At 39.4% G+C, this 26,668-nt stretch overlaps 2 protein-coding genes across 2 annotated transcripts; one reads left to right on the plus strand and one right to left on the minus strand.

Moving 5' to 3' along the window:
• The first annotated feature begins 2,423 nt into the window (after positions 1-2,423).
• Positions 2,424-11,132, plus strand: LOC113684917 (uncharacterized). Its single transcript, XM_027202336.2, has 3 exons — positions 2,424-3,114; positions 3,444-4,832; positions 5,126-11,132. Exons 1-3 carry the CDS (start codon positions 2,487-2,489, stop codon positions 10,483-10,485), a joined length of 7,377 nt encoding a protein of 2,458 aa, XP_027058137.2. The 5' UTR covers positions 2,424-2,486; the 3' UTR covers positions 10,486-11,132.
• A 621-nt stretch (positions 11,133-11,753) lies between these two features.
• Positions 11,754-26,096, minus strand: LOC113684944 (legumain). Its single transcript, XM_089212452.1, has 15 exons — positions 25,838-26,096; positions 23,778-23,875; positions 22,874-22,904; positions 22,141-22,191; positions 20,838-20,923; positions 20,245-20,320; positions 19,002-19,064; positions 18,175-18,244; positions 16,942-17,060; positions 16,711-16,800; positions 15,753-15,845; positions 14,457-14,573; positions 13,618-13,782; positions 12,990-13,057; positions 11,754-12,377 (listed from the first exon to the last, which is right to left on the minus strand). Exons 1-15 carry the CDS (start codon positions 25,952-25,954, stop codon positions 12,335-12,337), a joined length of 1,287 nt encoding a protein of 428 aa, XP_089068578.1. The 5' UTR covers positions 25,955-26,096; the 3' UTR covers positions 11,754-12,334.
• Between the last annotated feature and the right edge of the window lie 572 nt (positions 26,097-26,668).

Here is a 26,668-nt window from a genome sequence, read left to right on the forward strand (position 1 = left end):
TAAATGTACAGTTTGTTTTTGGTTATAGAGATCGTGCAACACACACAATCTACCACAAAATACCTGTGTGTGAGTTAATTCGACATTTTCATTCTTTTCTGCATTAATACTCCTTCCTTTTGCAAAAATGTAGACATTACTTACAATGTTTCTATTAATCCACCCACCCCCAAAAAAATAACTCTTACATGCTTAGTATGCCTATGTTTACATATGTTGCACGTCATCTGAGAGTTGCCATCCGGTTACAAACTAAATCATCAGATAACACTAATAAAAGAACACTATTTGCATTGATGTGCCTTAGTAGATAAATGGAAGATTAATTGTTATCTTTAAAACTTGATTTTGTTCAATCCAGGGAAGAATTTGCTGGAAGTGTCAAAATAGTCATTAAAGTCACTGAATTCTACCCTCTCAGCCAGTCAAGTAAAACGGAACAAGAAATAACACCAAAGGTACAATACTTTTGTGCTCCACTGAAATAGATAAGTGGCCCTCTGATTACTTGCAGAGTTATATGCAGTTATATGCAGTTGCTCTTAGTAGAATAATTGATGAGGTATAATTACCTATGGACACCTTACAGTTCGGAAGAGGGGGCAGGCCTTCAACATTTAAAAGTACAGACTGTATGTGCACTGTTCCTTCTTGTTGACTCCAAAGCACCTTTATCACAGTTAAACAGTGACCAAAATTAAGGAGGCCCTGTCTTGCAGACAGACCTCCCATATTCATTGATATCCAGGACATCTTAATCCCTGAGAGCATACATAAAGAAAAAGTGCTCCATACTATTGTCTTTGTGACCAATTTTTCCTGCTCATTTGATGCATGTTAATTTTATAGAGGTGCAAAGTATAATCTGTTTTATATCCCTAAACTAGTCACAAAACAAACTGACTATACTGCAGCTGATCAAGAAAATTTATTTTAATTCCACCATACTCATAAAGAGATTTTTTGGTTTTGAATGATGCACCTTCTGATTAGCTGAAACAATGTGCTTTCTGATTTTCTGAAGGAATCTTTAGGAATCTTGACTAATTTAGCCAAAACTGATTGTTCTCCTGTGCGTTAATCTTTATTATATCTCATTGATATGTTCCTTTTGATCCTTAAGATTGAAAATTGGAACACAAAAAAAATGGCCAGTAATTATGGGTAGCCACTTAAACTCTACTTCTTGACAAATAAATGCTTATTTGCTTTTGCATTAGCTTTAACCTTTTAACTCCCAGAGGTGAATAACTTGAAACTTCTCCCTATAATATCCATACATTACTCGGTAAACAGGTAATGAGAATAATCAAACTTATTAAGTAAAAGCTGCTATCTTGATCTAGCATCAAGTTCTCATTACTAATTTGCGAGGCAATGTGTAGCTGCTAGAGGGGAGAATTAACAATCAGATCTTGGCAGGTTAAGGGTTAAGATAAAGTTGAATGGTAGGATCAGGTATTTAATGTTACTGTGTTTGAATCCACTGATCCCCTTTAGGGGATAAATAATTTCTCAGGCACCTGATCTTAACATTTTGTGCATTAAATTTTTAATTTAAAATTATTAAATTAAAAATTAAATATTGACTTTTAAATCAATGTGAGGCTTCAACATCCCTTCTCCTCTGGCAACCAGAGGGGGGGGGGTGGGGAATTTGAAGCTTTCCTGGCTGGGGTGGGGAACATGAACTGGAAGTGTCAAGTTTTTCTTGCAGAATACAAGTGTTATATTCTTAATTAACAAATTACTCTAGTTATTGTGGGGAAGCGCATGCTCTGATTGGTGGAGGATTATGCCATATCTTGCAATAATCTCCTCCTGCGTGGATTTGTCTAGGAGATTATTCAACAACATTCACTTTGCCTTTCAGTGAATAATTGTTTAATATGAAGGTGTTTGAGGTTAATAGTTGATTGATGTAAGCAAATGACCTAGAAGAATAAGACTACAAGGTCTAGGTTTTAAAACTTGGTGAATTTGTAGAACGGCATGGCTTGTTTACAACAAAAATTGGGCTGGGCATTTGAACACAATCTTTGCCCGGGGGGGGGGGGGAGGATTTGAAGAAACTAGTAAAAAACCAGGGAGGGATGTTGAAGCTTCAAATTGATCTATGCATCATTGTTATGTAACTAAATATGATTTACATATGAAAACCATTGGAGGTCATGATTAATAGCTGCTTTTGGTGCATTATGCATCAATCCAGTCATTAGTTCTCACATTTACGCCACAAGAATAATATTAAGTTGTGATGTTTCTGACCACAGATGTACAGTTGTTTGTATCCAACCAACCAAATGATGACCTTCTAGCCAGCCTTCTTAGTGTTCAAACTAAATTTTTTTGATATGGTAAGTCTTACTGTGGAGTGAAAACCAATGCTTTGTGTTCTGCATGATTCTTATTATTAATGTGCAAATTTGGTCTCTAAATATGAATTCTACGAAGTGGTACATGTAACCCAAAGGTTCAAACTGAAGATGATGATGACTGATGAAGAGAAGAGATGGCTTGTGGTTGGAATTGCCATGAACAAAGTGGCTGCTCCAGTCTTACGAGATTACATCAAGCAAGGAATGAACACTCATTACACAAACCTCGACACCTACTGCGGCAGCCTGACTCCAGGTTGTACGTTAAAAACACTGACTCACCATCAGGTCACTGCTGATCGCATCCTTAAAAAACTGATTCAGAAGTTTCAGAATGTTAATGGCAATCTTCATTTGCATGGAAAATCCACCAGTCGGTACAATTACAGCATTGATGATTCAGTCGAGCTTGCCAAGCTTTATCTGCCAGATTATCTCGCGAAGTTTTCAGCCTTCGATGAGTCATTGGACATAAGTGCCATACTTCGCTTGTTAGGATTTCGTAATCCTAAACCCATCTTCCCCTCTCCAAATCCATACATTCCCATTCAGTCCTCAGCTGATGATGTCAGGGAAAATGTCCGAAACAAATGGGGCCATTGCAATCTCAGTGACTGGACGGAAGCTTTTTTTAATGATTGTTTCCTCAAGCTAAAGACATTGGTGAATAGTCTGGGACTCCCTGTTGGAAAGAAGACGACCATTTTAGATCGGCTTTCAGATTGGCAGACCACAGGTACAGAAAAATTTTTGCTGTTAAGTGGGAACATGCTTGCATGTGCATTTAAACCTCAGCACAGTGTTGCAATTATTTTACTGAATGGCTTGGAAAATTTGACTTGATTAAAGTTTGATACGTATGGTCCATTTTACGCCCCCACGCCCATGCCTTAAGTTAGGGATAATTTTCACACACAATCCATCGTATTCTCATCGAATTACAACTCCCTTGGGTTGTTCTGCGATGTCCCCCTTTAGGAAGAAGGGTTAGACATTTATTACATTCTACAGTGCGACTACGAAGGAGACTGGTATCGAACTGTTTGTTTGTTTTCTTGTTTGTAGGTTGCCAGCTGTGTATGGGTCATGCTGTAGATCAACAGCTTCTTTCTCTGGTTCAGCAAGACGTTAAAAATCTTACGGCAAACTACGTGAAAACTCAGGCAGAACTCTCAACCTTACAAGATGAAATTGCCTCTCTCCGAGATGAACACGCTACAGCGCAAAATCAGTGGCAAAAATATGAGGAACAGATAGGAGAAATGAAAGAGTGGGCAGAAGAGACCAAGGGAATACTAGAGAAACTTAACACTGCCGAGAAATATTTTCAGGTGGAAATTCGTATGCGCTTACAACAAGTAGAAACATGGCTTCCTGAGTCAGCTGAAGAAGTACAAGAATTGAAGAGTGGTCTTTGCAAGACAAATGTCAAAGTGGATAAAGTGCAGGAAGGTCTGGCCGAGACAGACGTCAAAGTGGAAAAACTGCAGAAAGGTCTGGCCGAGACAGATGTTAAAGTAGAAAAAGTGCAGGAAGGTCTGGCCGAGACAGATTTGAAAATGGAGCAAATGCAGGGAGGTCTGGCCGAGACAGATGTCAAAGTAGAAAAAGTGCAGGAAGGTCTGGCCAAGACAGATGTCAAAGTAGAAAAAGTGCAGGAAGGTCTGGCCGAGACAGATGTCAAAGTAGAAAAAGTGCAGGAAGGTCTGGTCGAGACAGATGTCAAAGTGGATAAAGTGCAGGAAGGTCTGGCCGAGACAGATGCCAAAGTAGAAAAAGTGCAGGAAGGTCTGGCCGAGACAGATGTCAAAGTGGAAAAAGTGCAGGAAGGTCTGGCCGAGACCGATGTCAAAGTAGAAAAAGTGCAGGAAGGTCTGGCCGAGACAGATTTCACAGTAGAAAAAGTGCAGGAAGGTCTGGTCGAGACAGATGTCAAAGTAGAAGAAGTGCAGGAAGGTCTGGCCGAGACAGATGTCAAAGTAGAAAAAGTGCAGGAAGGTCTGGCCGAGACAGATTTGAAAATGGAGCAATTGCAGGGAGGTCTGGCCGATACAGATTTCAAAGTCGAAAAAGTGCAGGAAGGTCTGGCCGAGACAGATTTCAAAGTAGAAAAATTGCAGGAAGGTCTGGCCGAGACAGATGTCAAAGTAGAAAAAGTGCAGGAAGGTCTGGTCGAGACAGATGTCAAAGTAGAAAAAGTGCAGGAAGGTCTGGCCGAGACAGATTTGAAAATGGAGCAATTGCAGGGAGGTCTGGCCCAGAAAGATGTCAAAATGGAACAACTGAAGAAAGAATTGGGCGAGACAGACGTCAAAGTGGAACGACTGGAGGAAGAAATGGGCGAGACGGATGTCAAAATGGAGAAAGTGAAAATTGAGGTTACCGAGATGGGCGACCAAGTCAAAGAACTGGAACTGGTTTTGAGAGATCAAAGAATGAAGCCACATGTCGTGGGTTAGTTTGAGTTACTTGTTCGAACAGAGCTTTTATTCCTCATTAATGATAATGACCATTACTTGGTCAAAACTGATTTTATAATTTCGTTGGAAACGGATTTTTTGACACTTCTTTGAAAACGCCTCCTCTAATTAGATGAAAAATAAAATTACAGCCTTGAGAACGATTTTACTTATTTCTTTTTTAAATTGGAGAGATGTTTCGGTATTTGAAATTATATCACTTCCTGGTCCAAACATCTAACTTATCCAAATGTAATTATCTGGATGGTCTTTTGTTTTTGTTACCAGAATCTCCTTCTGTGGAACGTTTCGATGTGAATATCTGTCGCAGTAAACTTGCAGAACATTACAAAAGAACCGCCACGGTACCTACCTCTGTCTGGTCTAAGAAATCTCCCGTGGACATGAAGCAGATTTACACTCGACTGACCTGGGTGAAAGAGGAACAAACTCCAGAAGGATCATCAAAGCCTGAATTGAATCGCTATACTGATGTATTCAATGAAAACGAGAACGGGTATGCACCGAATAGGATACTCGTGCAAGGGGAGACTGGTATAGGAAAGACAACTTTTGTGAAGAAAATGGGTTTGGACTGGGCTGAACTTGTGGACGAAAGAACGATTGGCAAACACCAGGATTCAAGAACCAGGTATGGTGCTGAGAGTGTGAGTCAAGGCTTTGAAGAATCCTCAAGGAATAGAATGAAGAGGGAAGAGTCGGTCAAGGTGAGCAAAGATGAGGTAAATCCATTGAAGAGATTTGAGCTCGTGCTCGCTATTAATCTGAAAGAGGTGTCCAAATACTCAAGTTTTCGAGATGTTGTTTGTCGCAGTAATATTTTTCCAGAGGAAGACACAGCCATGGCAGAACAGCTTATTAGTTACATCACCCCTAATCAAGAGAAAGTTTTGCTGGTGTTCGATGGCTACGACGAATATCGCTGCGGAACCACCTCTGATATCTACGAAATTTTCATGGGCAATAAACTGAGAAACTGTTGTGTGTTAATCACAACTCGAATTTCCAATGCTGACGATCTACTAGGTCAGTTCAAAGCTGTTCACGCTGAAATCACCGGGTTCAGTGAAGAAGACAGAGAGGCCTTTATGTGCAAAATGCTCGGGAGCAAAACAGAAGCTGTCCAGCTAGAGTGGCATCTGTACGAAGAGGGGCTGTTCGAGTTCGCCCGGGTTCCGTTACTTCTTCTCTTTTTTTGCACGTTGTGGAAAAAAGGAAAGGTGAACAGCTTTCCAGAAACCAAAACGAAGTTGTATAAAGCGATCGTACAGTACGTTTTGGATCATAGTCAAGGAAAGAGTTCCCCTGCTCACTTCCACGAGATTGGCAAGTATGAGGATATTCTGGTTGAAATCGGAAAGGTGGCTCTAGAATGTCTTTTAAAGGATGATCACGTGTTCGAGTTTGATCAACTGTCTGCTTCGATTAGTTGTGAAGAAAGCCGTTTCATAGGCTTACTTCAAGTCACCGAATTCTCGGAAAATCTTCGACCAGCAGGAATGGTATCGTTTATTCACAAGAGCATACAAGAGTTCCTAGCAGCGTGGTATATTACCTACAGATGTATCCCTGAAGGAGATCTTGGTGATTTAAAAGAATGCACTCGTTCCATTGAAGATTGTCGAGTATTTGAGAACGTTTTCCAATTTATTTGCGGTTTGTCTGACGATGGAGCTCATAAAGTTTTTGAGCACATGGCAACTGTTAGAATCTCTAATTCTAAATTGGATTTATTGAAAGCACTCTCAGCCATCGAACGTGAACCAGACTGGAATTCTTACCACAGTACCAACTTCATGTATGAGACCTTCATGCGGTTACTTTACAAATCCTTTCATGAAGTTCAGTCCAAATCTAAGCTGTTAAATCATTGGTTTGAATGCGCTGGAGGAACTGTCTTGGTCACTAAGCAGCTAGTTAAACTTCTTAAAGAGACAAAGGTCAACAATTTCACTGACTTTTCAGATGTTTCGTTTTTAATGGTTCGTAGTAAAGAAGAAATTCTGCTCGAGGTGGCACAGTGTCTGGACTGCCTAGACATAACCCTTAGAAATTCTGAGACGGAGTTCACACTTAGAGATTTTTTGGTCAATTTGAAGACGCATCGGGAATGTTATTTCTGCAGTTACACTTTCGTTCTATTATCTCGCAATCGTCAGTTTCAGTTCTACGTTAGAAGTCTAAGACTGTGTTGTGATTTAACTGGCAGACTATTTACAGGAACGGCTGTGACGTCAGTTCAATCTTCCTCCGAAAAGTGGTGGTCAGAACTGAGACATTTACATTGTGGTGGTATGGTGAACAACTCAACTTTGAAAGCGCTAAGTGGGGTTATCAGTAATTGTGAATGCTTAGAAAGCCTTATCATTGAAAGGGCTGATGGTTCTGTCTGTGATATTTTGAAATCAGTACCAAATCCGAGTAGGTGCGCGTTGCAGATTGGTTCTGTACGTGATAGTCAGTGTCACCTGACTGCATCAGAAGCAGAGAAACTTGCTGCTCTACTTCCAAAATTTACTAGGGTCTTTCGCCTGAATCTGGCCCTTACGTCGTGCTTTGCTGCAGAAGTAGAGAAACTTGTTGTTAGTGTCAATCATGTGACTCTGAAGGGTCTTTTACTGAATGAAATCAGCTTAACACCATCATCCGCTTCAGTTCTCGGGCAGTCACTCCCTGAAATGTCGTGCTTAGAGAAGCTCATTTTAGTTGGTGGAAGTAACGGAGATGTTTTGCCAGTGAAGGCGCTGTTCGGCGGATTTCACAAAACGCTACCTTTAAGTGAGCTTTGGTTTACGGATTTTAACATCGGAGGCTGTATTGCTCCCTTAAGCAATAATTTACGCTTCTTTCCCCTATTGCGATGCTTAGACCTCCATTTTATCACCTGGAATGAGCATAACTTGCTTCATTTGTTCAGGAATCTTGAATTTATTCCGCGTTTGGAGACTCTTTCTTTAACTGGAACACTACAGAGTGACTCAGAGGAAGACCTCAGAGGATGCTCAGAGGAAGAAGTCAGAGGATGCTCAGAGGAAGAAGTCAGAGGATGCTCAGAGGAAGACCTCAGAGGATGCTCAGAGGAAGAAGTCGTGCAGACCAGCTTCACCCACCAAACTCTCAAAAGGCTGTGCCTATCAAATGTAAGCCTGACGTTAGCAGTGGCCAAGTTGCTCGGCCAGTTGATTCCTGAGATGTCGGCGCTAAAAGAATTGCGAATTTATGAGAGAGATGATAGAATTTTTGAGGGAGATGATAGAATTTTGCAAGACGGGGAAGTTGAGGTGCTGTTTGGTGGATTTAAAAAGCGTTTGCCCTTGCAGCAGTTGGCGTTTCATAAATTCAGCATGAAAGGCCGTCTTGATCACCTCATAAACAGCTTGCAGTTGTTTCCAGAATTACAATGGGCATATGTTAACATTGACATTAATTTCATTATTAATGACGCCAATTTTCTTGTGTTTCTGGAGCGCTTAAGAAATATTCCTAGTTTGCCCACAACAAGCATACATTGCAAATCAGTGGCTCGCGCAGATTGTAAAGGAGAAGGGAACTCGGGTCGGTTGCAAGTGTATTCTGGTCGTCTATTTCTGCTTGATGTAAGCTTCACTCCAGCAGTGGCCAGTGCACTCGGCAGGCTGATTTCTGAAATGTCGTCTTTGGAAGAATTTACGTTTTCTCATTCTAACCGTAGTAACGGTGAGAATGATGAAAACACTTTGGAAGGTGAGGAAATAGAGGTGATTTTTGGCCAATTTCGAGAAGTACTTTCTCTGCAGCGGCTTATTTTGTCTGGCATAAGTCTAACTTCAAAAGCAGCCGAAGCATTGGGTCAGTGTCTTCCTAGAATGTCTTCCCTAACAACATTGGAGCTTATCGGTGTGGATGGAAGTGTGTTGCAAGCCGAACAAATGAATGCTCTGTTTGGAGGTTTCATCGAGAAATTGCCATTGTGCCGGCTTATCGTCCAGCGCTTCAGCATGAGAGGCTGTCTTGCTCCACTTAGTAACTGTTTGCGCTTCTTTCCTAAGCTAGAGTACTTGGACATAGGCGAAGTGAGCCTGAATGAACATAACTTTTTTCATTTGCTGTGGGACATAAGATGCATTCCGAATTTGAAGTCACTGATTGTGAAGGGCCAGCGACAGATTCCGTTCCATGCCGGCTGTTTTGAGAGCGTGGAAACAGAAGTTAGCTTCACACTGGAGAATCTCCAAATGCTGTCCTTGAGTGGAATAGCCCTGAACCCTGCGGTTATTAAGGCGCTTAGTCGGCTGCTTCCTAAAATGTCGTCGTTACAGGTTCTCGTACTGGCGGATGGGACTGTTTTGCAACCTGAAGAGACGGGGGCCTTGCCAGGAGGATTCAACGAGAGTTTGGCATTGCACAGTTCTACTTCAGATGATTTTAGCGTAAGAAGTGTTCTTGCCCCACTCACCGACAGTTTTCGTTTCCTTCCTAAAAAGGCAAGTATGGAGCTGGACATTGATTTAAACAACAGCGAACTGTGGGGTTTCTTAACCAGTGATTTTTTCCTTTCGGAATATTTTCCTAGCCTTAACACACTCATCGTTAAATGTAGTGCACTGGCTCGTGAAGGTTGCGTGGGAGAGGTAAACGCAATGAGCCATTTGACATTGTCCGATATTGAGACCCTGCTGGAATTGAGGAATGTAAACCTTACTCCACCAGTAATCTCGGCGCTCCGTCGGGCACTTTCTACAATGTCTTCCCTGGAACAACTCATCTTATTTAGTTCGGATGAGATAATTATGCAAGATGAAGAAGTTGAAGTTCTCTTTGGTGGTCTCGACAAAACAATTAATTTACAACAGTTGACTTTCAGTGGTTTCAGAGTGGGAAGCTGCCTTACTTGGCTTGTTGAAAGTTTTGAAGAGTTGCCAAATCTGCGGGAAGTAGATTTAAAAATTTCCTTCGAAAATGAGAATGAGCAGAATGTTTGTAGTCTGCTGAGATGCCTAAGATTTATTCCATATTTTCGCAGCTTGAGTGTACAGTGCGAGGCGTTGGTCACTGCGAACACAGTGGGTCGTGTAACGGCTCCGCATTTTTCCCATGAAGTAATTTTCAGTGGAGTTACCTTGACTCGAGAAGTTGCTGTGGCACTCTGTCAGTCACTTGCCGAGATGTCGGCTTTGAGAAAACTCAAGTTAACTGGGAGTGATGGAAGCATCTTGAATGTCGAGGAAATGGAGGCACTTTTTGGCGGAATTAACACAAAAATACTGTTGCAAACGCTCTGTTTCAGTGGTTTTTGTGTTAAAGGTGTTCTTGCCCCATTAACAAAGAGCTTTCAGTTTTTCCCTGACTTGGAACGTTTAATGCTCACTGCATTACACTTGGATGAGCAAGATTTACAAGGTCTGCTGGAGAACCTTAAATTCATTCCTGAGTTGTTCAAACTGGTCCTGTCAGACAATCCACTGGGTCGTGCGGTGAACTCTCTGGTGCCACACCTCGTCGAAATGTCACGACTACGCGACGTTAACCTATGCCAAACCGCTTCTGAGCAAGAACTGAATTCCATTCAAGAGCAAGTCAAACAAGCACGACCTTACGTTCACATTCGTGTTTCCCGAGAAACAGTCGGGAATACTGTTAACGTTTGATATGCATTAACAGTCCAGGTGGCTCTCAGTGTGGAAAGATCGGTCTGTGTTGCGATATCTTTTCCGCCTTGCCTGAACGTCAGCTGTGTTTTCCTGCCTACCCAGAACCCTGAGGATTGAAAGGACAGGGCAGCGTAGCCTTATGAATACTGCAGAATTATCTTTATTAATTGTAGCGTTTTCTTTTTTCCGCAATACCATTCGCCGCTCTTGTTTAGATATATCTGAGTTCTGAATAGATTCAAAGCCCGTAGGAAGATTTAAGGGAAAAGTCATGAAAACAAGTTTTCGACTTATCTGGATTTTGTCGAAAGGATTTAGCGTGGTTTGTTGTTTTTTTCTTTGTTTTCAGTTTTAGGTTAAGGATCTTTTATTAACTATTTCTTACTTAAATTGGGAAGAATTATAATTTTTTTTTAATTTTTAATTTTTCTCATCAAGTATTTATATCCTATAATTGCAAATGAAACTGTGAATCGACAAAGTTGCTGACGAGGATTTTTGGGACGCCTGAGTTCAAGCTTGTTGTAACCAGTTCTCCATTTGCAAGTTTTATTGTGGTCTTCTTATACTGTAGCTCTAGTCTTGGATAACGGTACGCCAGAAGTGAAAGTGATGTGGTTATTTTAACTGTAAATAAAAAGCGTTTAATCGACATATTTCTCGCTTTTTTGCATTACCGAGATAATCGTTTAAAAATTACTTGCTAGCGAAAGTTTCTCAAGGCGCCGTGTATTTCTAGTTATGCTTAGCTATTAGTCTGTGTAGCAGGCCTTTCCATTTCCCCTCATCCACGCAGGAGAAGCGTTGCCGAAGCGGAGCGGAGGCTGCGCATTGGCAATAGGCGAAAACGGGCCCATAAAGTCTCGAATAGGGAAAGCTTTCGTATTGGAAAACACACTAAGAAAAGAAAACAAATTAAAAGGGACACTGGAGAAATTGGACTGATATTTCAACGAGGTCGGCTGGACAACTTAAAAAAAACCATTTTTATCAAGAACTCAAGAAATAGAAAAAAAATGGGACGCGAAGGACACAAGTCCAAATTACTTACAAAAGAAAATTTTTATCAGGAACACAAGAAATAGAAAAAAATGGGACGCGAAGGAAACAAGTCCAAATTACGCACAAAAGAAAACCTTTCTGTGAAGGGGGGAGGGGTTGGGGGGGTTAGAGGGAGGATGTGGAGCGCAAGAAAAAGCATGATGGCAGAATTTCAGCCTCTCGTTTTAGCTTGCAGCATTTTATATTGTCATGCACAATCTACAAATTTTTCAAAAGTTTTATTCATATTCCTAAAAAGAACTGATGAACCGAAAAAAAAAAATAAAAAAATTAATAATTCGTGTATTATTGATTAACGCAAGGCAGTGGTACTTTGGAAGCAAACACTAACCTATCGGTTTCTTACATTTCATCTTTACTGCCAAGAAGGCGGAATTACAATGTTATATCGCTAGCACTATTAAGATCCATCAAAACATGATACAGAGTTATTCTATTTATCCCTGAGTTTAAGCTCAATTGTTAGCCTGCGTGAGATACAATTGTACAATTTAAAAAATGTTTCAAACTTTTGTATCCCAGTTCTGACTAAGTTCTTCATTCAAATGTTAGCTCAACCAGAGATAAATCATTAATAGTCTGATCACCTTGCAGCGGTCAACAGATAAAAGAACGTAGTAAAATAGAATTGAAACCATCAAGTACAAAAAATCAGGATACAAAGTATACAAAGTAAAAATTCTATCTAATCATTTAAAAGAGAAAAGATCAACATATGTAAAAATAGCTAAAAGCCCCAGGCCTTGCAAATACTAAAAATTCGAAGACAGAGGATGTTCCTTTTCTAATTGATTCCAGCACACTCTTTCATGATTGCAGATACAATCCTGTTGGGAGTGAAATCACGGCGAAAGTTAACAACAGTAATTCACTAGCATAATGTGTCTATTTTGAGAAAAAAAGAAAAAAAAAAAAAGAAAGGAAAAGAGAAGCAACCCTCATTTCGTTTCTTTTCGTTTCAATTTTTCCCAAGGATTGGTCCCATTGGTGAGGCGCTGAAACTCCAGAAAACAATTCTTGTTTTTTGTTCTTCGCTTCCTTTTTGTTTTGGTTGGAGTCGTAACAGTAGCAACTGTCACGCAATGAATGAGGATGACGAAAAGGGATTTATTGCAACAAGTCAACAAAGTAACAAAATCTACTACGACCGTCAATAACAGGGGAGGGGAGGGGAGGGACCCTGAGGTACCTTACTACTACCCTTTTTGGCTATGATAACGAGAAATCCTCCACTCAAAAGTCCAATAAAATGTCTGTATGGAAACACCCATCCAGCCCCTTGCGGGTAAATTTTGTGTCGATAGGTATGAAGGTTTTTTTTTTAAAGATTCAACAGTTTCCTACCTGCTTTATACTTTGTTGGAAACTAAAAGTAAATTGCAAATTAAGATAACGTTACTATAAAGAAATTGAAAGCAAATGTATAAGACCATACTCACATTTCAGTTGGAATGTTTTCTTCGCACAAGTTAGAGAGGGCATACACGTGACGCAGGGCGTGGTCATTCTGAGAAGTTTAAAAACAGCATCATGAGAAAGAGGCTAAGAAGGCAGGGACAGCATTCTATTTTTTTCCTTCTAAATTTCTAACTAGCAATGTTTTCCTTGGTGGATACAGTATTTGAATGATACTTTGTCGATCATAGCCGTACATTCCTTCCAAGTGGATGCTTGTTGTGCTCGGGAGAAATTTGAGGAGCGATTGGGTTTCTAAATCCTCAAATTAACTGTTGCGATATTGCGTAAAAATCAAAGGAATCTTAAAGATTACCAATCAAAAAAATGTCGGAAACCGCAACGATACTTGTTACACAATTTCCCCTTTGATTTCAGATTTACGACATACTTTTGAGAAATCTTCAAGAGAGGAAGTAGTTGTCTTCATCGCTTTTGAGTTGTAAGTTCCAGCTTATTTGTTTTTTTTTTTTCAAAGCTGGTAGCCATTAGGGGTGAGATTTTATTTGGCACTGGCTGTTACAGTGATAGCCATGTGTCTTAAAGTAGAGTTTTCGGAATTATATTATTAGAACACCTCTAAACAGGAGGGGGGGGGGGGGTCGTCATTACCTGTCCCAGATTGTAACAGGTCTTTGAGAAAGTTTTGACAGCCTGCTTATAACAGTCAAAGTCTTCCGGATCAGCACGAGTCTTCAGGACCCGAGTCTTCTGCTCCTCAGAGGAGGTACACTGCTCCACAATCGACTCCATTGTTTTTCTGACACCTTCCTTCCGCTGTTTTTTGAACAAACGAAACGAACAACTCAAAGTTTACAGTTTACTGAAAGTGCTTTAACTATGAAAAATACTCTTTTTAGTGTTTACTTGATTTTTATTTTAAATTTGGCACACTATACCCAAGTCCGATCATTTAAATCGCGATATTTCGTATTAACTGTCTATTGCTGCAAGCCTATGTTACATTCTAATTTCAGTCAGATAACTGGGTCAAGAGATAAAGTGACGTCATGTGGTCATGAGTTAAACCGTTGTTAGCGTGTGGAGCCTGATCTATTTGGATAAGCAACACGAGAATTTTTGCGTTTGGGGGTAGCACTGCTTTTCTGCTGCACACTGAACTAAACGCTCTTGCACACTGAAACATCAAACTTCCTCTTTCCATCAAAATCTTTGAGTGCGACCCGATTGTGGGCCTCTACGTAGGAAGAATTTTTCCTTACAGCAGAGTAAAGTAGACGGTGAGGCTGTTGTCAAGGGTCATTCCAAAATTCCAGGAAAATAGTTCTACTTCTATCTTACATGCTGATAACCCGTGAAAACCCTAACGTAATCTCCAAAAAAACACTCTAAATGACTTTGGAGTTCACAAGGCAAGTCAAGTCAAAAGAAACATTTAAAACAATTATGTTAAAAAAAAAGACAAAACAACAACAACAGTCATATTCTACCTCAAGCAACTCTTCGATTTCACGAGCGATTTCTCGTCTTTCGGCCAGGCTCGCGCTATCCTTTAGGCGATGGTGAAGGATATTCAGCTCGACATCTGGTGAAGGAATGGCATCGGTCTGCAAATAAATGTAACCCAACAAGTTAGAGTTATTCCTTTTGTGAAATTCTTTATCAGAGTTGTTCGCCTGTTCCAAATTAACAGACCTGTAAAGGAGACAGGATCTTGAAAAATAAGCGTACCTCCTTTAGTTCGTCGTTTGCAACCCGTTTAGTTTAATTTAAAAATATGCTGACGAAATATAAACTCTGAAATTCAATTACTTGCGTTCTAGAAAAGACTGAGCACAGTAATTGACAGAGGATGGGGTGATGGCCAAATTAGACCCACGTTTGAAACGAATTTACAGCGTAACATGCTTATATCATTTTCCACGGCTCAATAAGCATTATGATTAACTCTGATTACAGTCAGAACAAGACCGTTTCGGAGAATATCATAATTCACAATTATTCACCGGAGTGGAGGTGGCTCGGGGTGGATATAAACCGAGCCGCGAAGCAGCGAGGTAAATAACCACGGCTAGCCACCGACACTGGAGTGAACAGTTGTCTAAGTATATACTAAAACAGCGATATAACAGCTCAAAAAGATGATTTTAACGCGCTTATTCCTGACACGATTACAACATTTTCGGACGCAAATCCCAAGTGAGTTGCTCGGGGGTTAATAGCGAAGGATATTCGGAGTTCGAGTAGCCAATCAGAGCGCACCCTCGACGCTATCCACTGTTTAGTATATCTATGCTGACAAAGGATATTCGGAGTTGGAGTAGCCAATCAGAGCGCGCCTTCGACGCTATCCACTGTTTTACTATACACTAATCTTTAATATCCATGCAGATTTGAGTATTTATTGATGTAAGCTTCTTCAAATGACCTTATTCCCCTCAGCATGCCATACACGTTCAGCGCACTTGCATAACTGACAGCGATGTTAACTTTAGTTTAAAATACAGTATTGCCCGTGTAATTTTTTTTATTGAAAAGTTTATCCCCTCTTTCCACAAATAATATCTGATTCATTTGGGTTTTCTTGACAAAAGACACCATCTAATACGCTGTTGCGCTCGCAAACGTACCCAACATTCGAATGTTTTACAGAGAATTACAACGCCCCGGTAAGGCTGAGCCAGCAGAAAAAAAAAGGAATAATTTGCATGAAGTAAAACGCAACCTGCAATACCAATGAACAGAACAGTATTTAGCAGAGTGGCCAAACTACAAGTAGCTCTTACAATTTGTTCCCCACGATACTCCTCCGGAGATTTTCCGGAAACACTTCCCATCCCGTCACCTTGGAATTCGTCCAGGTCATCATTAACATAATCCTGTCAGAGAAAAAAATGCGCTTAATCATGTTAGCTTCATCTTACTGTCAAAAGGCATGTACACATGTATAGATGCATCTTTATCACTTACAGCCCAGGGCGTGAAATTGCGCCTAATACAGGCGCCAATGCGACTAAATTTTTCACTTTGGCGACCAAATCCTGAAAGTTAGTCGCCAAATTGGCGACTACAACGTTTCATCATAACCTTACCAAGAGATATAGTAAATTAAATAAATTTGCAAAGATAAATCCGCGGCAAACTTCCTCTTTAAGTTTGTTTCCAAAACGTAGCACATGCATCTCGATCGATAACTAGACGCCATCTTGGATTTAGATGAGCCTGAAAGTTGTATATCATACATCCTAGTGTCCACTTTGTAGCACGTTAAAGATCTTTTCCCTAACTTAATTTTGGAGGGTCTATCTAGAACGCTGACTGCGTAAAGAAAGATTTTGTTTGTCTTTGAAAATGGCGACCAACTTTTTTTGAATTTGCTACCACTTTGAAGAATTTAGGAGCCAAGTGGCTATCAGAAAAAAAAGTTAATTTCACGCCCTGCAGCCTGAACAGAGCTAGAATGAGCGCACATTTACCGGAAGGGCTCGAGAATTCCACACTGGAGAAGCTATGTGCTAAGTTTATGATTCTATTTCTTTCCTCTCTTACAGAGGAAATGCTCTTATTGATTGAACTGTATTACTATTTAGCAGGTTCGAGACGTACACGGGTCATTGTCTTGTGCTCTTAGACAAGACACTTTACCCTCACCATACACCCAGGAGTATAAATAGGTACTGGTGAATAGTCAGGGAAAGATGACGGGGTAGGGGGTCGTATTCGTTTCATATAAAATAAATATACCATGTCTCCATACTGCATCACATGACTAGTGTTCGTCTCTTCTTTCACAATTTGGAATTGCTTCATGAGTGTCTCCTTAGTTAGATCAACCTGCAAATCGATATGAAGTCAAACAGATACTAGTTCATCTACTAATCCATGGTCCGCAATTACCATTACTAACAGAACGAACGACTTTTGAAAGAACTCAGCATTGCAAAAATTAAACGAGAAGTAAGTGATGTCACATACCGCATCAGAGTTTTCCATCCACTTCACAGAGTACACATCCCCAAGGTACGTTTGCCTTTTCTTGTCGTAGTAGCAAGCATAGGAAGATTCATCAGGATTGGCAGCAGTAGTCGCATAGACTAGAAAAAAAAAGATCCCGACAATCACATACATCAGTCGTTAATCAAAATAAGTGATAAAACCTTCAAAAAGCCTCGGATCCCATTAGTTTTTCCCCTTACTTACAGCCATACAATTCTTACAGGGCGTGAAATTGCGCCTAATACAGGCGCCAATGCGACTAAATTTTTCATTTTGGCGACCAAATCCTGAAAGTTAGTCGCCAAATTGGCGACTACAACATTTCATCATAACCTTACCAAGAGATATAGAGAATTAAATAAATTTGCAAAGATAAATCCGCGGCAAACTTCCTCGTTAAGTTTGTTTCCAAAACGTGGCACATGCATCTCGATCGATAACTAGACGCCATCTTGGATTTAGATGAGCCTGAAGGTTGTATATCATACATCCTAGTGTCCACTTTGTAGCACGTAAAAGATCTTTTCCCTAACTTAATTTTGGAGGGTCTATCTAGAACGCTGACTGCGTAAAGAAAGATTTTGTTTGTCTTTGAAAATGGCGACCAACTTTTTTTGAATTGGCTACCACTTTGAAGAATTTAGGAGCCAAGTGGCTATCAGAAAAAAAAGTTAATTTCACGCCCTGTCTTATGATGTCAATGGAGAATTTGGTATTGGAACAACTAATACTCCCATAATTTATATTTTCTTTATTCTCATCACTTGTCTGCTTGACATTGTCTTGATATTGTGGGGAGAAATTCTCTCCTGGTCACTTATGGGAGGTAAAGGGTTTAGAATCAGCCTTGAGAGGTATGAAACTCTAAAAAAAAAAAAATTCTCTTGTGCTAGATTTTTATGGCGTCTTTAAGATACATCTTGTTGCTTGAGAACTGAATTTTCCATTTCAACTTTTTTTTCTTCTTATCTTCATCACATAACTATTCCCACCCTACCCCTCCCCTCCAAAGTGCAACACATAATGAAGGAGGATAAAATTCTTAAAAAGAAAATAAGTATAGTGTTTCAAAGATGAGGTTTCCACCAATGACTCCAACAGGAACCTCATACTAACAACACTTCATTTATTTTCTTGTTAGTTTAAATTTTCTCTATGATAAAAATTTTCCTGCAAAATGCATTTTGCCCAGGAAATAGAAGGCACACATACTGTCTATGTTGTTCTTGAGCTTCTTGTGAAACATGGACCCTGACTCACAAGCTTCAAGGTAGAACACCAACTGAGGGAAAAAAATGCCAGACCTTCTGTCAGATATTTTCAAGCTGTCTTATTTGATCTTACTTTTGCACGTACCAACCATATATTTGATTGTGTAGTCTAATCTTCAAGTAAGAATACATTGTAGTTGTCATCGTGTTCACAAAAGAATTGAACATGACGACCTAACATTACCAAAGAATTGAAACTGACTAATCACTACCAACTTCTGCTATATTAGTCTTACAGCCAATGAAATCATGGCTAAACTGACCAATCACTTTTCCTGAACCAGACTTAACATCAATCGACTGACAAAATAACCTCTTACTTAACTCTGATGGTGGCTTCCCATAATGTTGTTGCAACATCAGTTATGCACGACAACCAACAATAGTCCTTTTGTGGACTACTTTCAGTCAGACAATCAGACTACCCAATCAACTGTTCCTCTCATGTACAAATGATATAATTGTATATATATTTTTTTAAAGAATTGTTGGATTGAAGTGATTAAAAGCGGAAAATCTTTTTGAGTACTAGCAAGTATCATTAACATCTCTGTCAAGGTGACCCTATAACATCACCTGTTCGCTGCCCTGCCCTAAACTTCAGTGACAACTATTACACATGAAAAGCCAAACTTACAGTACATGAGACTAGACAACAAGATACAAGGTGAATCACTAACATCGTCATACACTTGTACATGGTACATTGAATCTTAAATAAACTACTGATCAGAATCTTTGGTTTATAAGACTACTCATTTGTCATACCTTGCTGAATTTCTTGTTTTCATACATCTCATCCAGGGCAGCTATTAAGTCATGTGCCATCAACTGAAGAGAAAAAAAATTAATTTTGTTCACTAAGATCACAATCCACAGAATCTGTGCATGGAAACAATTTGGACCTCTACCCTTTTTAGCATTGGCCAATTGAAGAGAAGAGAGAAACAACGAAACATGGAAAAATTTTTGAAAGCACTATTTTCCCCTTAAGAGGGGTAGATATTCAGGCATCCAACAACATGTATTACAACTTTTTTCTGCATAATTTAAAGGTATAGATATACATCAAGGGTGTAGCAAGGGGAGGCAGGGTCCAGGGGTGCCAGTGCCCTCCAACCCCCTATTTTAAACCAAACTTTTTTTGTCACATTTAGTCAAACACAGTGTGGAGGTCAACATGAAAATTTGGTGAGTAATCTCTAATTGACACCGTGTGACCTCCCTTTGATCAAAACTATTACAAATTTGAGAGAGAAACTAGAAATTGTATATAATTATACATTTTCATAAAAAAAAAGTCTGGCTAAACCCCTGCCTACACGGAGCACATTTGAGTTGCCCCTAAATAGCCCCAAAGGCCTCAACATAAGCAGCACAAACTCAATTAACTCATCCAATCACACAATGCTCTCTGCTTGATGGGTTATAAGACCCAAGTTCTACACTATGAAAGTCCTTGATGTCTGTTGCACAAACATTGCAACATTGAAGATATTCTTGGTTTTGTTCTTAATATGCAGTTCATTTGATTATAATCAATGTGCCCCATTTTGAATTTGTGCTGATAATCCTGGCAAGAATGGAGATGCAGCCACAAGTTTAGGAAACAGTAGACAAGTAGTACTTTGTCTCAGAGCATGGTTGCAGCAGTATTAGTTTCTTGATCTGGTGCAACCTTCGTGGAATTTCCCTTCTCCATAAATAAATCACAAACTTATTTTGATTGTAAAGTTGCATTGGAACACACCATGGTTCTTGCATCAACTGGACTTTTATATAACATGCAAGGTTGTGTTCCTGAGTTATGATTGGAGAATATAACTCAGTTTAGTATTTCTCTGCTTTCAGATGGCAGAGTCATGTAATGAGGAGTAAAACAAAACATGAAACAAAATTGCAAGTTTAGCTTTTAACCTTGGAGTTTGCAGGTGATTGAAAGGCCTGGAAATGCAATAAAGTAAGATGCATTACATTTGGGATTTTGCAATTACCTAATTCAGAAACTCACCTCATCACTTGGAAATGCAATGAGTCCAGTAGCTCCATGATCAGTGAAATAAACAAAAACATGGTCATTTGGCCCACTGAGAGGGAAAGAAAAGAAAAAGCAAATTTCCTGTAAAAAGTATTGAGATTGGGTTATTTATCTTCATGTAGTCCAAGCTATAAGGGCTTTTTATTTACATGAGGTCTAACCCAAACCACCGGTTAATGCAATCAGTGGGCCTTAGGCTTTCTCTATAAGAGTGTTGATTTACCTAACTAATAAATGTCCTTTCACTGTTAGTTTTTTACCCTCTTATCACTGTTCACATAGAAAATGTTTGATAAAAAGGTCCAGCTGAATTGGGGATTGTTTAGGACATGGTTTTGTTATACAACAGCTTAATGTTGTTCAAATAACTCACCCCATGAGTCATAAAAGAGGTGTTAAATGTAACTAGTTGTTCATAATAGCTATATGTAATAAACAAATACTTTTTTGTTTGTCTTGACACATGATTATATATGTACATTTAGAGTCACCATCCATAAATGAAGATCATCATGACCATGCAATGGCCAGCTACAATATTTAATACGTTGCATTTAATGCTGAACCTGTCAATCACTTTTCCACTACCAATCCCACTCATGGCTTGTTTATTTCCCTTCAGAATGTTCAAGAAGTTATCTGGTGTCACATCCTAAACAATGGGATCAATATAAACAGAATAAAAAACAAAAAACATGTAACACAAAGTTAGGCATTGAAACCATGCATGTATATGCTGTGGTTCAATTTTATCCTTAGTTCAAATTTTCATTTCTTTTGTTTCAAACTTGTTATTCTATTTACAATACTCATAAACAAAGGAAAATAAAATTTGACCCAAGGATAAAATTGAACCACAACATATATACATGTCTACTCTTTGTCTCTCTGTCGCATAACAGTTGGATTTAATTACATGTACAATCAGTCATGGTGGTATAATTAACTACATGTACATGTAGATGCAGTTTTCTACCTGACCAAACACCATTTCTAAAATGAGATCAACATTGAAGGCTTTGAACTGTGAGGGAAAGGTTAGAACTGAAAGAAGAAGGGTAAGGATGGATGAGTGATGACAGAGGGCTATGGTGTGAGGGTTAAGGAAGGGGGCTCGAGGCTAAGGAGTGGGGGGGGGGGGGAGAGAGGAATAGAGGAATGAGAGGATAAGAATGAAGTGGGGGAGGTGAGAGTGTGGGCTAAGGGCTGTGGGGTGAGGAATGAAAAGTGCAGAGTGAGGAAGAGGGGTGGGATAGAGAGTAAGGGCTGAGGAGTGGGAAATATATTGTGCTGAGTGTGAAGAATAAGTGGGGTGAAGAGTGAGGGTTTAGGAGTGTGGGCTGATGGGCAAAGAATGTTTTGGAGAGGTTTCAGTGTGGGCTGAGGGTTGAGGGGTGAGTGATGAGGAGTGCAGAGTTAGAAGGATGGGCGGGGTGAAAAAGTGAGGGCTGAGGTGTTGGGGGTAAGGGATTCAGAATAAGGTATGAGAAGGTAGAGGGTAGGCTGAATGGTTAGGACTGAAGGGCAAGGGTGAATGGCCAGGTGAGGACTGAGGGCAAAAGGGCAGAGAATAATGGATGATACTCAAAGGGGGAAGATAAACTTAAGATAAAATACAGAATAAAAATATAGGGTCTAAAAGTCAGCCCTCAAGTAGTTCCATGAATTTCCAGAGAAGTAATCAACATCCACCCGTATCATCTAGCCACATGTAAAAATAGTTTATCTGAAATGAAGTTCTCCTGACCATTATACCATTGTGCCAAAAAAGTTGTGAACATTACCAACAATAGCTTTAAAACTATTCTACGTTTTGAAAAATTTACTCAATATTTACTCAAGATTAAATTTGACTTAAGAAAGTTTTACCTCCTTTGTGTAGTCTTTTGGAACACCCTTGTACACATCGTCTCCATTTGGCTGAGTAAGGAAAAATATAAGAGTGATTTAGTTTATGATACAGTACTACATTTAATCAAAATTATAACAAAATTCTTGAATGTAATTGGTTATCACCAGCCCAATTTGGACACCTATAGGATATGTGTACACATCATGCTTGTAATTGGACAATGTCAACACATCATGCCTAAATATGTGGACAGTAAGAGTCATGTGCACATGCAGTTGTACCTTTTTTATGAAAATGTATACATACAATGTCTAGTTTCTCTCTTGAATTTTGTAATACTTAGGGTTAATAGGTCGCAGAACTTTGTGATCCAATTCTCTATAAATATACTGTCTCATGATTAACAAATCGGACTCCCACCACATGGTCATCCGATTTTTTTTTATCATTCACATGATTACATGCTGAATTGGACTCCACTCAGTCTTCCATTATACACCACATGCTCCTCAGAGAAACTACTGGGATATGTACATGTAACTCTACTTCAAGCACACTACATATAAATATTTGATAACAATCACTGTAGCTCAAAAATCACCCACAGTTCTTATAGTACTATGCTATAAATAAATTAATTTATAGCTGTCTGTAAAGTTTAGGATGATTATTTTTTAATAATCATATAAGATGCATGTATTAATGGTTAAGAAACAATAAAAGATATATAATATAATTCAATCAACTAACCTTGTTTATAATGATGCCAGGTGTTGGATTCCTGATAATAAACAAGACTACTTTAGTTTGATTTATTCAATTCCTTTGTAAAAATGGGATGTTTGTGAACAAAATACCAAAACTATTTTCTTGTCCTAGCTTCTTCCCTTGTATTGAGGGATAACTACACAATCTCAGCCAGTGAATGAGCAACATGAGTTAACACAAATCTTTGCTGAAACCAGTTAATTTGATCCATGTAATGTCATGTGCCATTAGCGGTACACAGAATAGACTACACGGTTATCTAACATCCTGATTATGCCAACTTTCTTAATTTCCATGCATACAATAATTATTATAATGGGCACATTGTAAAATTGTAATAAGTCCTTCATATTTTTGGCTTCCCATGCACATGTATGATTGGCTAATTAAGTGGTCCCACAAAACTCAATACTTAGTATTCACCCTGTTCTTCTTAACCTCACCCTTTGTCTGTATAATTTTCATAATTTTTGTTACACTTTACACCCAAGTGCGTGTACATGAACATGTATAACATTTTTGGAAAACATCTTGTCTAGAGGCCTTTCCAGCTAGAGCTTATGTTGGATTCTTAAAGTAACAAGGAGAATTCCTACATCCCCTGGCTGCAATGCCAGCCTGTTGCAGTTTCCATTCCCCTCCCCCCTCCCCCCCCCCCCTTATGTTGGGTGCTTCCCTGATATCTCTCATTGGTACTGTTCTATACTCCTGGGGAGAGAGGGGCATTACGGTAAAGTTTCTTTCTAGGAACACAACACCATGACTCAGCCCTGGACTTCTTAAGGCAAACTATTAAACATGTCTCCCACATATTTGAGAAATTACATTAGTGCAGAGCCTAAGTCCATCTAATTAAGATACATAAATTGGAATTGAGTGAACTTACGAGGGATTATTGGCAATGTCATCATACATCATGACTACAATGTTTTCGTCAGGAATACCATTTTTGTGGAGAATCTGGTAGGCATGGCATGTATCAGCCTAAATAGAAGAAAATGAACACATCATTTGAAGTTCTCCTTAAAGAGAGCATCTCACAATTTCCATTCCCAAGAGGTTATAATGGTTACCAGAAGAAGGACACTTCATAGAATGTTATAATAAAGTTCAGATATAATGTGTGCTGTCATTGGCTAAAAGAGCGTGCTCTATGAGAGTATAGATCATAGAACTGAACTAAAGCTGTCACGCCATCTACCAAATTGTACATGTCCGACGTTTTCCAGGACTTCTTTTGAGCTTTTCTTTCGCTAATTGAAAGTGAAATTTCGCAACAAGCAAGAAAAGGTTTGCAAAAATGTCAGGCGCAGTAATTTATATTATTGTAAAATGAGCAGAGACAAAAATTCTCAAAGATAAAACAAAACAGAAAGTCCAAGTTTTAAAGGTTTTCATGCTCAGTTAGATTTCAAGTTTACGTGCAGTAATAAAAATCAAATACAGCTAACACTTGTATAGTATATAAAGTTTCATGTTCAAAAACAAAACAGAAAAAAAAACAGGAATGATGAAAAATATAACCTGGCATAACTGTTAAAAATCATACTAATCATGACGGTGTTTGTCTACTCAAGAAGTAGGGAGGAAACACTTGACTATGTCTCGTGTTTCCCCCTACACTTCTTTTGTGCTCTAGCCACTTCCTGTGTGCTTTACAACAGAAGAGAGCACAGTAAAGGCTTCTCTATTTGTTAATTAGATGACCAGTTATCCTACCAAACACCTTGCTTGTCTTTGAACCAGTCAAAATGGCTCACAGGAAATCTCAAAGAGTCACTCATTTTTCAGACAACCAAGGTGAAATAAAAGAGGTGAAACATTTATCAGAAAATGGTGAAGGAATAATAATTTATGCAAGTCAATCAAGTTGACCTCCAATTCGCTAAGTAATCCCTTTTGTGTCAAAAGGTGAAGAAAAAATCCAGAAGAACTGCATAAAAAGCAAAATTCAAGGACATGTGGGTAACTAAATTGATATTCTTAATTAATTCACAGGTAGATAAAAAAGACTTAAATGTTAGAGTGATCATTAAAAAACGAATTTTCTTGGATGTACATTTAATTTAGAGACATTAGGATTATAAAAACAGTTAGCAGCAATATCGTTTCCTCTTTCTCGACTTCTTTTTTTGCCCAATGGACCGACCAAGACATTTACATGATAATGCGAAGAGCAAAAGATTTCAGCTACATTTCCGTCAAGAACAGCATGTAACCCCATGCTGTATTACACCAGGGTTGTAGATAAGAGCCGGCAGGTGGCGAAGTTCGCCGGCTTCTCCGCAAGGTTTCGCCGGCTACTTTCATTGCTTCGAGAGCCCGTACAGAGATGATGTTTATCAGGTCTAAACTTGGGCTCAACAAAAATATAAATTTGCACTGCCTATCTTTTCTGAAAACATAAAAAGACTTCTGACCCAAGATTAGTTTAAAAACGTTCTGACGGGGGCTGTCTTTTTGACAAATCTTGCTGCAGTGGCAGGAAAGCACTAACGATATGACGTTTTGTCCCCCGTATTGGATTTCGAGACCCCGTGTCAGCCGTTTACCTTAAAAAAGCTCCGGTTACTTAACACCTTACAGAAAACCTTGTTACGCATGCAGTTCTCCCAATAAAAGAAAACAGTGGAAAAGAAAAAAATAAAATATTCCTTAAACAGTCTGTGGTTATACAGTTACCTTTACAACCTAACTCCCAAATATCTTCCGTTCAAAAGCGGAAGTGTCCACATGCTTCATGTCTCGTGACTTTCATTTTGTGAGTATGAGGCATAAAGTATGTTGATAAATGTAGTAATTTTAATTTGCTGTTACTTGCATCATGCCGGGAGAGACTGAAAAGCGTCCTACTCTGATCGTTATTTGCGCATTTGTTCTTAGGCCGAAATAATAGGATGGACCTTGCAGCTCATATGATGTTTGCTTGCCGATTCTGATGATTACCTGGTGCCTGTAATTGTACCATCCATTGGATCCAGCTACAATCAGAGCCCAGTGCTTTCCAGTTTCTGCTGAGGCAGCGAGGAATGAAAGACTGAGGATAAGCAGTCCTGCCAACATGATTCTTTATATCTCTGACGTATTGATACAGTCTGCCGCCTACTATAACTGAACGAGGCACGCAAATGAGACGTTAAGTTGCTACCTTAGTCTTATGATTACCTCGTGATCATCCTCGAGCCCAGTCTCAGTCGCCGTCCGCTGCATGTCACGCGGTGGCCCCTCTTAAGATGCTTGTTCTCGCGACAGAGCTGTCGACAAAGGTGAATAACGTCTGCGCTAGCGTTAGGCTTAAGCGCGGAAAAGAAGAAAACGGATTTTGAGTAGTTTGCATATTTTATATTCCATTCTGTTCGTTGTAGACATTGTTTCCCTTGCCGCTTTTCTTTAACAGAAAAACCTCCAAAAACTTATTACACCCCCTAAAGAATGTAAAAATTAATTTTCTCCGCAACCCGGTCCGCTTGAGCCCGCGTTATTGACCGCGTACTTGTGACGTAGTATTCGTTATTCATCTCTGCATATTTTCAACTAAATCTAGTGTTACTAGTACTTCGATCGGTCTTCTCACTAAAATGAAACGAAACCATAGGCATAATGGAAATGGAATGCTGTGCATTGGGAGTCCGCCGCTTCCTGTCAGGGAATCGTTGCGTGCCATCAGCTGCGTCTCAAACATTTTTTGCAACAGCAATTTTTAAACCAGCGGTAAGCAACGCAAGAGTATGCTACACTTCATTAGCTTGTACATGACATATTTATCCCTGTCGTTCC

This window comes from Pocillopora damicornis, chromosome 7 (assembly GCF_964200805.1).
Source record: "Pocillopora damicornis chromosome 7, jaPocDami1.2, whole genome shotgun sequence".
Classification (NCBI taxonomy): Eukaryota; Metazoa; Cnidaria; class Anthozoa; order Scleractinia; family Pocilloporidae; genus Pocillopora; species Pocillopora damicornis.

Bases quoted from the DNA above. Each gene is read 5' to 3' on its own strand.
- LOC113684917 (XM_027202336.2), top strand. From the start codon at position 2,487: ATGATGATGACTGATGAAGAGAAGAGATGGCTTGTGGTTGGAATTGCC. The intron at 3,115-3,443 runs GTACAGAAAAAT...TCTTGTTTGTAG, and splicing joins TTCAGATTGGCAGACCACAG to GTTGCCAGCTGTGTATGGGT. The intron at 4,833-5,125 runs GTTAGTTTGAGT...TTTTGTTACCAG, and splicing joins AATGAAGCCACATGTCGTGG to AATCTCCTTCTGTGGAACGT.
- LOC113684944 (XM_089212452.1), bottom strand. From the start codon at position 25,954: ATGTTGGCAGGACTGCTTATCCTCAGTCTTTCATTCCTCGCTGCCTCA. The intron at 17,061-18,174 runs GTATGTGTGCCT...TTTTTTTTCTAG, and splicing joins GCTCAAGAACAACATAGACA to TCTATGCGACTACTGCTGCC. The intron at 13,783-14,456 runs GTAGAATATGAC...TTCAAAAAACAG, and splicing joins AAATCGAAGAGTTGCTTGAG to CGGAAGGAAGGTGTCAGAAA.